The sequence below is a fragment of the Bufo bufo genome, chromosome 1 (genome assembly GCF_905171765.1).
Source record: "Bufo bufo chromosome 1, aBufBuf1.1, whole genome shotgun sequence".
NCBI classification, from domain to species: domain Eukaryota; kingdom Metazoa; phylum Chordata; class Amphibia; order Anura; family Bufonidae; genus Bufo; species Bufo bufo.
In genome coordinates, this window is record NC_053389.1 from 601,193,293 (window position 1) to 601,207,885 (window position 14,593).

Below are 14,593 nucleotides of genomic sequence, written 5' to 3' on the forward strand. Positions count from 1 at the left end.
TTTCGCTTGGCTGCTTTGTAACTGAAAAAAAAATATTTAAATGGCAAATCTGCCAAAAAAAGTGAAATTCTGAAATTGTATCTATTTTCCATAAATTCTTGTGGAACACCTAAAGGGTTAACAGTTTGTAAAATCTGTTTTGAATACCTTAAGGGGTGTAGTTTATAGAATGGGGTCATTTTTGGGTGGTTTCTATTATGTAAGCCTCGCAAAGTGACTTCAGACCTGAACTGGTCCCTAAAAATTGGGTTTTTGAACATTTCAGAAAAATTTCAAGATTTGCTTCTAAACTTCTAAGCCTTGTAACATCCCCAAAAAATTAAATATCATTCCCAAAATGATCCAAACATGAAGTAGATATATGGGGAATGTAAAGTAATAACTATTTTTGGAGGTATTACTATGTATTATAGAAGTTGAGAAATTGAAACTTGGAAATTTTGCAATTTTTTTACAATTTTTTTATAAATTTGGCTTTTTTTTATAAATAAATTTTTTTTTTTTAACTTCATTTTACCAGTGTCATGAAGTACAATATGTGACGAAAAAACAATCTCAGAATGGCCTGGATAAGTCAAAGCGTTTTAAAGTTATCACCACTTAAAGTGACACTGGTCAGATTTGCAAAACTCAGCCCTATTTCACCTTAAGGACCAGGCCATTTTTTGCAAATCTGACCAGTGTCACTTTAAGTGCTGATAACTTTAAAACGCTTTGACTTATCCAGGCCATTCTGAGATTTTTTTTCGTCACATATTTTACTTCATGACACTGGTAAAATGAAGTAAAAAAAATGCCAAATTTATAAAAAATTGCAAATTTCCAAGTTTCAATTTCTCTACTTCTATAATACATAGTAATACCTCCAAAAATAGTTATTACTTTACTTTCCCCATATGTCTACTTCATGTTTAGATCATTTTGGGAATGATATTTAATTTTTGGGGGATGTTACAAGGCTTAGAAGTTTAGAAGCAAATCTTGAAATTTTTCAGAAATGTTCAAAAACCCAATTTTTAGGGACCAGTTCAGGTCTGAAGTCACTTTGCGAGGCTTACATAATAGAAACCACCCAAAAATTACCCCATTCTATAAACTACACGGGACCCCCCACGCATTTAGCCGAGGTGCCTGCTCAATGATTTGAGCAGGCAGGCACCTTGTTCCGATCACTGGGCGGCGGTGATCGGAACAACACATGACGTACCGGTACATCGTGTCCCTAAGGGGTTAAGGTTAAATAAGGCTGTGTCCCAAAGGGGCTGTGCTAAGTTTTTAAGTTGGATACGGGATAACTGACTGCTGGGACCACTGATCAAAAGAATGGGGGTTCCGGTCATGTATGTGCACTGCCACTCCATTCTCTACGGGGCACCGAAGGTAACAAAGTACACCTCTCAGCTATCTCTGTGAATAAATGAAGTGGAGGTTTGCATGCACGGCCTGCTGCTCCATCAGAATAGGGAACCCCCAGCAATCAGCTGGTTATCCCCTATCCACAGGATAGGGGGTAACTCAAACATGCCACACAACCTGTTTAATTATTGCAGACCACACTTCTCTCCTTTTATTGTATATTGTAACAGGGTGTGTCTGACAGATGCAGTGAAAGTCAATTAACCAGTACAGTAAACATACATACACACCCACTGACAAATGGTAGCCATATAGAGGCCAAAAGGAATTTTTTTATTTTTTTTTGGGTGGGGGGGGGCTCTGCCATGTGAATGAGGTCCCATGAATAGATTTATAATAACTTGGTGTCATCTACAGATACATTATATTTATCATTGTACAACTTTTTAAATATTTACAAAAATATTCATATATTAAATATTTGCAACAGATTAAAAATTAGAACTTTGGAATGTCTGTGTCCCCCATATAAAGTCAGTTAACCCCCACCCCTCCCGGGTTCTCTTTACTTGGCAGATATGTAATGAGGTATATCATAAAGCCATGAGTATATTGGGAATGTGTATGTTAGACAATGTGCTAGTGATATATGGTAAAAGATATACCAATAGGGGTAAAGAACTTGCTAAATACAGCAAATTGAAAGGTATAGGGAAAAAAGTCTACAAGCACCATGAGAATTGTATGCATGTTGTTATTCTCAACATTGCCCTGTTTACATATTGCTTTAATGTGTTAAATGTACTTTAACAAATCTGCTTCTCTACTGTGTTTTTAATCTCTCCCCCCCCCCCCTTCTCTCTCTACAGTTACGAGAAGCGGCTATACTGAAACTGGGAGACGTAGCCATCGGCAGTCTATTCCAAATATCCCAACTCTGGTCCCAGCTGAACCTACGTGATGTGTTGAGTCCCTCCTCTGTTTTCCCCAAGCACTTCGCCTTTTCCCTTCTCCCTATAATGCAGGAAATGCAACTCGGCAATGTTTACCTACTCACTGCGTGGCATGGTATTTGCACTAAGGACATCGTTCTGTGGGTGCGCCGGAGAGACTAATTAAAGAATGGAACACCAAACTACTGCCATGCTGTCGTACTAGCTGTTTCTTCTCCTAGATTAGCAATGCTAATAGTCTTGTTACATTCGCAGCACCTGCTCATTCTTTTCTTTATATAAAGCCCCTTTGTAAAGGCCGTGAACTATACAGTGCTATGGAAGGTTGCAATAAAGGAGCACACAATCTACTTTTCGGACACTCCTAATAATGTGAAGTATTGGAAGTGATACAGTACAATAATGCTGACAATCTGCTGTATCTCCGTTTATTTGCATCCCATGTTCTGACTTCAGAATAAAAGTAATCTATCAGTTTGCAATATAGTACAGCAGAGATAGAAGAGCGTACCATAGTATGCACCAGTGGTTGTGAAATATTTATTAAAGGGTTATTCCAACCGTATCCATTAGCCATGCCATAAATGTCTGAAAGCTGCAGGTCCCACCTCAGGGACCTGCATGTATCTCCAAAATGAGTTACTCCCGTCCTTCCTGTTGAGGCAGAGACTAAATGCCTCACTAGGTAGTTCAGGGTATTGCCCCATTCGGCAGAGAGGTGTAGGACATTTATGGCATATTTATTGTGTCCAAGGTGGGAATACCCCTTTGAGCACCCATGATTGATTTTATGTTTGTTTAGCCATTCATTATTGTGGAGTTGTGCAGCAGGGACTGTACACGCATCAGCTGTAAGTTTCATGTTCTACTTCCTTGGTCACTTTGCTAATTACTGGAAGCTGTTTTAAATGAATGTTACAGGTTAGAGATGAACTATTCTAAGGAAGACCTTTTAAGAAAGAATTTTCATACCTATTTTGTATTTTTGTTTTTTGTTGCAATTCCTTACATCTAGTGAATTGTGAGCAATATATCTATTATATATTTATTACCATGTCTTTAAGCTGATGAACATCAAGCAATAAATCTGAGCTTCGCCTGCCAGTGTGTTCTGTAATCTCTGAATGATCTGTCTGTCACCAGGAAATGCACTGTTAAAGGTCTTCTAGGGCTAGCTCAGTTGAATTTAATGTAGCCTTTCACTTAGCCTTTCTCTTAATCCATATGCAAATGAACAGTTAAGTGCACAGTGGGTGGGCCCAAGCCACTATCTGCACCCTTGCTCCTTATGTTTCCCCTGCAAGCTCCTCCCTCTTTCTTGACTGACACGGCCAGGTTCCTGCATAGGCATCTCTTCTGACCCTGTACATCAAGGAGAAGATGGATCTGGCAGAGGAGTAGACAGGGCTGTATTTACACCTCGTGCTCTGCTACCTCCATACTGTTGATTGGGGGGGGTGGGAAACTCTATAGAAATACCAAACTGACAATCATACAGTGGTCAGCTGCCACAATGTCTCAGATCAATGAGGGTCTAACTCCCTGTGACCGCTTTATGGTTTACACTGCTCTAGGGTTGTTGCGGGTATCGAAATTTCGATACCCAATCGATACTTTTGTCACCGGGATTAAAAAAAATTCGATACTGGGCTGCGCTTCTGCGCAGTCTAGTATCTCTGAACATGAGCGCACTGCTGTCGGCGCGCTCATGTTCTCTCAGCAGCACAGGGGAGAAGGAAGCAGTCTCTCTCTCCCCCTGTGCTGCTGCCGCTGCCACCAATGAGAAGAGAGGGGCGGGCGCACTGCGCCACCAATGATGGGACTTTTCCTACATAGAGCGGCGCCCAGAGCTCTCCCAGCACTTACTATTGGTCCTGGGTGCCGCTCCGTTCGCCCGCTGTGCCCCATTACTGTCTCATCTCCTGCTCCACATGCCAATTACTATCGGACTAATAAGTGCTGGGACATCGCTGGGCGCCGCTCTGTGTAGCCTAATACTTAAAGTCTGGACCCAGGAAAAGTAGACTTTAACACATAATACAGGAGGCGGGTGCCGGTAGCAGAATCGCATTGCCGGCACCCTGCCCCCGACAGGGAGCTGCGATCAGCGGCAGTTAACCCCTCAGGTGCGGCACCTGAGGGGTTAACTGCCGCTGATCTGCCAGTACCCGCCTCCTGTATTAAGGGGTAATTATCATTGGTGGTGCAGTGTGCCCCCCATCCCATTAAAATTATTGGAGGCACAGTGCGCTGGCCCCTCTCAACCCCCCCAGTATTAAAATCATTGGTGGCAGTGGCCACAGGGTCCCCTCCCCCTCGTTGGTGGTGCAGTGGCAGCTTCTGATCGGAGCCCCAGCTGTGTGATCCTGGGGCTCCGATCGGTTACCATGGCAGCCAGGACGCTACTGAAGCCCTGGCTGCCATGGTAACATCCCTGATGCTGTGTGCACAGAGCAGCAGGGACAGTGTGAAGTCCTATTCACCCTGATAGAGCTCTATCAGGGTGAATAGGACAAGGGATGAAAAAAATCCCAGGTTCTAACCCCTAAGGGGGGGAAATAGTTATTAAATAAAAAGTGTAAAAAAAAAATTAAAAAAAAACACCAAAATATGAAGTATAAATCACCCCCTTTTCCCAATTTCACATATAAAATGTATAAATAATAAACTCATTACATATCGCCACGTCAGAAAAGTCCAAACTATTAAAATATTTTAAAAAATCTATGCGGTGAACGCCGGAACAGAAAAAAATAATAAACTGCGCGATTCGCCGTTTTTTTAAATGCGGAATGCACGTTGCTTTTTTGGTTTATTTTTTTCACGAGGTATCGAATGGTATCGAGTATCGCAATACTTTTTTCATGGTATCGAAATCTAATAAAAAAAATTGGTATTGCAACAACTCTACACTGCTCCATACTGTACAAGGTAATTGTGGAAGAAATGGATGACTATAAAGATGCCCACCATAACAGGTGCTGCAGGGTTTGATGTCAATCTTCCCCAGTAACCAGAATGTGCAGTATTACATAGCATTTCACTTATTACTGTGTAAAGCCTCATTCACAACCAGTAGTGAGGCCTCAACAGACGTAAGGTATAAGGGAAAGATCTGCTTCTGTTCTGCGTCTAGAGACGCACCTGGTTTTGGCTTAAAATCACTGACTGAACACTGTGTGAATGAGGCATAACTAGGAAGCTCTTCAGAAATGTCAGACTTCACAATAAAACTTTTGTATAATATTTATAACCACACACAAGTCCATATCCTTAGGCCTCACGTACACAAGCATATTCTGGTACTGTGCAGCTCTGAACCACGTGGTACAGAGCTGTAATATGCCACCTATTTCAGTTTGACCATACTATACAGAACCTCCATATGCATATGTCAGTAATTCTGGGTCCCAAATCATATATGTAAGTGTGAATGTTGTAATCGTGTGGGTCAGTATGTCCATGTCACAGTAAATCCGTTTGTACCATGCAGTATGTTAGTAAAGCCTCATTCACATGTCAGTGTTTTGGTCAGTGATTGTGAGCAAAAAACAGGAGTGAAGCCTCCAGAGACAAAGTATATAAGGGATAGACCTGCAGATGTTCTGTGTCTAGAGTCGCACCTGGTTTTGGCTCACAATCACTAATGGAAATCACGGACGTGTGCATAGGACTGTGTTCACGTTTTAGAGCAGGAGGAGCTGAGCAGGTCAATGTAGATTTGTGGGAATATATTCATTTAACTTTTAAATTCATTCATTTATATTCCTGCTGATTCTGGGCTTTTAAGTCCATGAGGCGGTCCTATCAGTGATTGACAGCTATCTGTGTATACACAGTCCTAAAAGGCTGTCAATCACTGTTAGTGTTTTTTGTTTTTTTTTCTCATTTTTTTTCTTTTCCATAAAACTATATATCTTGCTGCTTAGCTCCTCCAGCTCTATGCAATGATGTCTGCAGATTACTTCGTATTTTCATGGTGCCAGGATAGCTTTAGCAGGACATCCCTTCCTGACATCTGCCTTACATGTATGGCGGATTTTGGGTTTTTAAAGATGGTGCCGTGAGCGCCATAGCCACTGGGTGCCTAAAGTCTCGTACAGGAGACACCTGCGGCTAATGTCTGCGATTGGTGGTAATGACAACTGTGTACATCTAACCCCCTCAGATGCTGTGGTCAAATATAACTATGGCGTCTGAAATGGCTAAAACCCAGAAGCGTGTGCTTTCAGGTAAGGTGTGCTTTCTGGTGGATATCGGGAAAGGTGTTCATTCATCGTAATGAGTCTGTACTAGGCTTTCAGGCTCATTACTTGTATATTACAGTTCAGACAAGCAGGTGGCAGCACTGAACTGTAACAGTGATTTTCTATATAGAATAATGGAGCAAATGACATTGTTCTATACAAAGTTGCAAGTTGTCTAATTGGGGACCTAACAACAATACAGTAAAAAAAAGTTTTGAAATAAAAATTTCAAATGTGGCCCCCCCCGCCTTACCCGAAGTCAAAATAAACAAAAAGATTAGCATCATGGGCAACACCACATGTGAAAACGCCCATACTATTAAAAAAAAAAAAAAAAAAACTGGCTTAAAAGGAAATAAAAAAAAAATAAAAAAAGCCTTTAATACTTCGCAAAAAAATAAGAATAAAATGGTAGTCCAGCAAAAAATGAGCCCTCACACATCTCGTTAACTTTTTTTAAAAATAGTTAAGTTATGGGTGTCAGAATAGCGATAGAAAATATTTTTTAAATTTTAGTTGTTTTTTTTTTTTGTATTTAAAATGCAAGAAAAAAACTATACATATGTGGCATTGCCGTAATTGTAATGACCTGGAGAATTAAGAGCACTATTCAGTTTTACTGCATTGTGAATGCCATAAAAACAAAACCTGTAAAACTATGGCGGAATTGCGCTTTTTATTTTTCAAATTTCCCCCTATTTGGAATATTTTCCTGCTTCCCACTACATTGTATGAAATATTAAATTGTGGCATTAGAACGTACAACTTGTCCTGCAAAAAAAACAGCCCTCATATGGCTACGTAAAAGAGCAAAAAAAAAAGTTGTCAGAAAAGGGTTAATCATGGCACATGATGCGGTGAGCCACAATACGGGCCACGGCCAGCAATGGCTGTGTGCATGAGGCCTAAGGCTAAGTTGACACAGCAAAATCCATGGCAGAAAAATCTGTAGCCGATTATTAGCTGAAAACAGGTTGTTTTTGGTGGCAGATTTCTACTTTGGCTGTGGATTTAGAGTATTACAAGCTTTTTAGTTTGGTTGAAGATTTGGAAGAGTAATTACAATAAATTTTGCCAGCAGTTTTCTTATCCAGCCCTTGGTTGGGATATAATTCAAAGCATTTTTGGTGGCAGAAAGGCAGATGGTGGATTTTGAGAACGCAGGAAAAAGACTAACAATCCACTTCTAAGAAGTAACATGCCACTTCAGAAGCAAATCTCAATTTTGCGAAGGAAAAAAAACACCAATTGCACATGATTTTTTCAGTTGAAGTCGATGCAAAGCTATTAGTGCTTTGGCGGATTTTGCAGCGTAAACCGTGATGGGGTATGTTCACACAAAAAAATGTAAAAATTTTGGCATATCTAAGCTGTGATGAAGATTGTTCCTTTCAGGACAACCAAGCAGTGACAGTTGGGAATTATAATCTAAAACCATCTAAAAATTCATGGTTTTCTTTTAACAAATCTTTATTGTCGTTGAGCCATATTGATCGACAGATACTTGTCAGTTACAATAATTGTAGAACATGAACCGTTATACATGTGCAATATTGATTACACTTCATTTAGGTGTTGGCTCAACAGTTTTTATTGTTTACACCCCCCCCCCCCCCCCCCCCCTTTCTCCAAATTCCCCAAAAAGCTAAACACAAAGCTGAACATAACCTCTCTGGGAATATTGTGACACTTTACAAGCACCCTTCTCCAGTACCTCCCAAATTTGCGGAGTAATAATACAGCTCCTAACTCCCTACAGCAGATTCTCCCCTCTCTAGCTTTAACTTTCCTAGCTGGCCCTTAAGGTCCTCTTGTAGATACCACACCGACAACCGGAAGGGTTCCATTATGGGTTTATACTCTGATTCCTGTATGTATTTTAGGATAATTTTTTCCATGTCCTGTATAATTTTTCCCCTAAAGTTTCGTTTTTAGTAACAGCGGCCAACTATTCTAGATGAAAGGTATGTCTCAATTGTCTCAGCAATAACTCAATAGTTGGAACATCTGGTTCTATCCATTTTGATAATAAACACTGTTTAGCTCCCAGAACCACTTTGTGACCTAACGTAGTGAGGCCCGTCTCTTTCCCATTCCCATCTCCTGCGGTTCCTTCGACATAATCTGCATGCAATATAACTATCGATGGTGACCGCTTTTTCTGGTAATTGCTGGTCCCTTTCAAGATTTGATCTACCCCTAAAATCCCCTAATCTTGGACAACTCCACAGACCATGAAGGTCAGTTTTTGGACAGGCAGTTATTCTATCAGGCTTAGTCGCTGTTACAGGCAGATCAAATCCATATAGCGAATGGTGGAAGATTTTGAAATTAGTTTCCCTCATGCTCTAGTTCAATACAGCTCTATTCAATGCGGTGATGCCTGCTCGAACAACAGGCTGAATATCCTGGACATTCAATTGGGTGCCCCATCTCTTGATAAGCCCTCTGGAAGTGGAGTCATCCCATGCGTTCCTTAGAGTGTTATATAAGAGCGAGATAGAAGATCTACTCCTATTAACAAGAAGGGCATCAAACTTGTTTAGCCGTAACTCATTGGTGATATCTTTTACTGCTATAATTCCTAACAGACGTAAGGTATAAGGGAAAGATCTGCTTCTGTTCTGCGTCTAGAGACGCACCTGGTTTTGGCTTAAAATCACTGACTGAACTATCTTGTATCCCCGAACGTCAGGAAAATTCTCCACACTGAACACAGGAGGGAAGGGGAACAGTAACTGGGCCTGGAAACTAGGGAAGAGACAACCTTAATGTGGGCCCTAACTGTCTATCAATCTGAATAGACCCTGAAGGTAGGAATATTCATATGCAGGATACCTAGGCCTTTATATCCCTATTTGGCCCTGGAAAAGGTTAGGACCAGAGATGACCCATTCCTCCCCAGATGGATGAATGGAAGTCCCTGTCTCAGGCCCAGATACAAACAACAAAGAATATAACAAACACAAACAAACGCCACACTTAACTTCTGTAGAGACGGACGAGCAGGAACACCAGAGAAGACTTCACACGAGCCAAACCCAAATGAAGCTATCTACCTCATAGTCAGAAGGGTGGGGTCAGACTATAAAGGGTAGAAGTGATGACCACTGAGTAACAGCGGAGAAAAGGGAAGTGGTCATTAATCCTATCAACACTGAATAAAGAGAAATCAAGAAGGCAGTTAGATTCCTCCACGCTCAGCCAGTCTCTCTGATCTCCTGACACCAGTCACCTGAGGGACCGTGACAGTACCCCCCCTTCTACGGGTGACTTCCGGGCACCCAGGACTGACCTTGTCAGAATGGGCTCTGTGAAAGGCCTTCACCAGACGATTCGCATTAACATCGGCCGCTGGAACCCACATCCTCTCCTCTGGTCCGTAACCCTTCCAGTGGACGAGATACTGGAGGGATCTTCGGAGAACTCGGGAGTATACAATCCTGCTGATTTGAAATTCTAAATTACCGTCCACCATGACAGGAGCGGGAGGCAAGAAGGATGGCTCAACAAGTTCGACACATTTCTTAAACGACTTATGAAATACGTTATGAATTTTCAAAGCCTGAGGAAGTTCAAGACGGAAGGCTATAGGGTTAAAAATGGCAGTGATCTTATATGGACCAATAAATCTTAGGCCAAACTTCCAAGAAGGTACGTTAAACTTAATGTTTCTTGTGGACAGCCACACAAACTCATCCACTCGGGTCCGGACCATTTATAAGTTTCCGGTCAGCCACACACTTATACCTGTTGGCCATCTTTTTCAGGTTATTTTGAATTTTCCGCAAAATTGAAGACAAAGAAGAGGAAAATTGTTCCTTTTCAGGAATACCAGAAGTTTGAGAACCAGAAAATGTGCCACAATGCGGATGGAATCCATATGCCCCAAAAAACGGCGACTTATCAGTGGACTCCTGTCTACGGTTATTAATGGCAAACTCCGCTAACGACAAGAATGAAGACCACTCCTCCTGGGTCTCCGAAACAAAACATCTCAAGTAGGTCTCCAGATTCTGATTGGTGCGCTCCGTTGGACACTTCATTCAGGGCCTCCATCACAGATTCCATTAAAAAGACTAGACAAAAAAGTTCTGCGTGCAGGGATTCTGAATGGACTCCATTGTAGTCAATGGAGTCTGTTCAGATCAGTTACACTGGCATGCAAAAGTATGGGCACCCTTGGTCAAAATTACTGTTACTGTGAACAGTTAAGCAAGTTGAAGATTAAACGATCTCCAAGCAGTGGCGGATTCAGAGCCTGGTCTTGGGAGGGGCACAGTCTGTCAGACTGTCACTGGCGCCGCAGTTGTCCGCAACCCGTGAGGTGAGGTCACGTCCCTGTCCCAACTCCCGCGCGGTTCTCCTCTGTTCAGGACTTCCAGTTCCCTGGCCTGTCACTTGGTGGGCGGGCCTAATTAGAACGGTACCAGCTTGATTCTGGCTGGCTGGCAGTAAGATGCACCGGGGGGACAGGGCGGGCCACCAATGTTGCCACCGCGCCAGTGTATGTGAAGGGGCCCTGAAAAACTTATTAAAGAGGACCTTTCATGAGTCCAAACATGAAAAGTCCATACAGTGCGGGAGAAGGAAACGGAGCCACAGCGGGCAAACAGAGCGGCGCCCACTCTCTCACTATATTCTCGGGGGGTGTGGGGCAATTGACCCGTTCCCCCCCCCCCCCCCCCCCCCCCCGGATCCGCCAGTGTCTCCGAGGCTGAAAATTGAAGATGAAACAAACTTTTCAACATTTTAAGCAATATCACTGTATTATTTTGGTTTTGTAAAAAAAAGGAAAGGATTATGGTTTGTTCACAATCATTTTTAGGAAAGGCCACGTGATGCTAATTTTAAAGCTTTATAAATACCCAGACTCTAATCTTGTCCCAAAAACAGCAGCCATGGGTTCCTCTAAGCACCTGTCTAATATGCTGAAAATGAAATGGTTGAGACCCACAAAGCAGAAGAAGGCTATAAGAATATAGCAAAACGTTTTCGGGTTGCCGTTTCCTCATTTTGAAAAGTAATTAAGAAATGGCAGTTAACAGAAACAGTGGAGGTCAAGAGAACTTCTGAAAGACCAAGAAAAATTTCAGAGACCGCTCCTCATAGGATTGGTAGAAAAGCAAATGAGAGCCCCCTCTTGTTCGGAAAAGACCTTCAGGAAGATTTAGAAGACTGGAGGTGTGGTGCATTGTTCTACTGTTCAGCGGCACCTGCACAAATATGGCCTTCATGGAAGAGTCATCAGAAGAAAACCTTTCCTGTGCCCTCACCACAAAATTCAGCATCAGAAGTCTGCAAAAAACATGTAAACAAGCTTGATGCATTTTGGAAACAAGTCCTGTGGACCCATGACTCTGAAATTTTTCTTAGTCTTCCAGACCTTCTCTTGACCGCCACTGTTCTTGTTAACTGACATTTCTTAATTATATTTCAAAATGAGGAAACTGCAACCTGACCTCAAAACGTGCAAGCTGAAGGTTTTACCATGCCCCTCACAGTCCCTTGATCTGAACATCATTAAAAATCTGTGGATAGACCTCAAAAGAGCAGTGCATACAAAGAACTGGAAGACTTTTGCAAGGAAGAATGGATGAAAATCCATCAATTAAAAGACTCTTGGCTGGCTACAAAAGCGTTTACAAGCTGTGATACCTGCCAAAGAGGGTGCTACTGTGTACTAACCATTGCAGCATGCCCAAAGTTTTGCATCGGGCCCTTTTCCTTTTTTGTCATTTTGAAAATGTAAAAGATGAAAATAAAAAACATAGTTTTTGCTTTAAAAACAAAGGAGTGTGTCATCTTTAACTATATCTATGTCTTTTGGCGAACATTTCATCTTCAACTTTCTTAGCTGTTCACAGTAATTTTGACCAGGGGTGCCCAAACTTTCGCATGTCACTTTATGTGCTCTAGCCGTCACTTTCGTTGTTGCTGCTGTTCTGCTTCTCAAACAGAACAAAACAATAGAAACATAGTGGTGGTGTGAACTCCGTCTACCTCTGTTATGCCATTACTCTTTTATTCCTGCTAGTAGTTTATGGTACAGGAACAACTGGGTGTTACCATTTGTGCCCCTGCAAAGTCTGACACTGTCCAATCACTTCTGCCAACGTCATAAATATCTAACAGGAATAATAGCGGAATAGTTTAACATGGAGACATAAGAATAAGTGCTCCAGAATTATTTTTTAGGGGAATTCAAATATTTACTAAAATGATATGTCAAGGTGACCGGTCTCCTTTAAACTGGGATTGTATCATTTATATGACTGTTTAATATTTAGTACAGCATATAGTGAAGCAAATGCCATCACACATGACAAACTCGTTAGGGAATACATGCAAAGCTGTAGAAAGTGTAAAATATGACAAAATGTTAACGTGATTGCATAATATCATTAAATATCTGAACTGTATTTGCATGTTATAAGATCATATCAAAAGCACTGCTACAATGCTGTTTCCTTTCTTTTAAAATATCCTAAAATGTTTTATTTTGTTTTTTTTTTCTTCTGTAGCAATGATATCTTCACAATTCCCATCTACTGTAGATGTAACCAGCTTTTATGGGTGAGATGATAGAGAAGAAGTCATCTGCAACCAGAAAAAAAGGACCATGTTTTAGTTTAAAGGGAATCCGTCACTAGCAATTTACCCAAATTTTTTTTTCATGAATCCATGTTTAACAGAACTTGGAGGCGTTATTAGTTTTCAAATTTAGCCGGGCACGGCATTTCAGAGGGGCGTTCCTGGGCACCATGGAGAAAGAAGAACGCCCCTCTGGGCTCCTTACAGGGTCATTTACATATCATAAGAATCGATTTTTTTAAGAAATGACAAGACGGACAATCAAAAGAACAAGACAGATGGAAAAAAGGTACTCTGTTAAACATGGATTCATGAAAAAAAAAAATTGGTAAATTGCTAGTGACAGATTCCCTTTAAAAATAAAATCCAACAGTGCAGTGTGTTTTTTAAACCGGTTGTTTGTTACCACCGGCTACCCAACCTATCAGAGAAATCTGAGCACTTTCAATTCGAGTCAAATTTAATCTGCTGACTGATTCGTTAGATTCAGACACAAATCAAATTTCAAGAAATTTGCTCATCTTTAGGGCTCTTTCACACGAGCGGATCCCGTGCGTGGAATCCGCTGCGTTAAAGACAGCCAAGCCCTGTTCCGGACAGCAGAGACACTGAGCATTAACATGATTAATGATGATGCTCCGTGCCTCTCTGTGACCTTTTTACTACAAAATCACGGTGAGAACTTTATCTTGTAGTAAAAACTTGATTTTGTAGTAAAAAGATCAGAGGCATGGAGCATTATTAATCATGTTAATGCTCCGTGTCTCTGCTGTCCGGAACGGGGCTTGGCTCTCTTTCACGCAGCAGATTACCCGCACGGCATCTGCTCGTGTGATAGAGCCCTTAGTTGTAGCTATGTTGTTTTGGTAGGAAATAATGCTCCAGCAAGGAAATATTGAAAGTTGATTATTTTCCAAAGATCGTTAAGTGTTTAGATACAATGCAAAGAATTCACATAAAACTCTGCCTGTTATATGTCTGATGTCCTTCTTTGCAGTTCAATCCACAACAAAGCTGAGACAAAATAGACATGCCTTCAAATCTTCAGTGCTAATATCTGCTACATGTGAAGGGGCTTTTTGAAAACCCCTTCACATGGATTGTAGTAAACTTTGAAGATTTTCAGTGAGGCAACAAATTCTGCACATCCAAACATGGTCTTATTTTAGAACCGCATGGAGACAACTTGGCAGAATTGCTCAGACTATGATAATGATTAACAAAATGTTTTGGGCACGTATGCACACCGTGACCCTTCCTTCCTGGTATTGATAGATATTTTTGGGATATTTACTAATGTTTACATGACTTTTACTTGCCATATAAAGCCATGTAGTTCTTTCTAGTTCTAAAAAGGTCTATTAAAGAGATGTAAAAGTTTTACCTCAATCATGCTCACTTCTGTATTATGAGCTCTGCCAGGTAGATTTATATTAAATTCAT

The 14,593-nt window shown here is 41.2% G+C and overlaps 1 protein-coding gene across 5 annotated transcripts in view; it reads left to right on the forward strand.

Moving 5' to 3' along the window:
* IMPDH1 (inosine monophosphate dehydrogenase 1) overlaps positions 1–3,426 on the forward strand; it is a 208,289-nt gene extending 204,863 nt beyond the window's left edge. For all 5 annotated transcript variants that reach the window (XM_040413529.1, XM_040413533.1, XM_040413532.1 and 2 more), the window contains one exon: positions 2,226–3,426. In XM_040413529.1, the coding sequence (XP_040269463.1) occupies positions 2,226–2,247 (22 nt within the window). In that variant the 3' untranslated portion in view covers positions 2,248–3,426. The remainder of the gene's footprint in view (positions 1–2,225) is intronic.
* Positions 3,427–14,593: the final 11,167 nt, after the last annotated feature.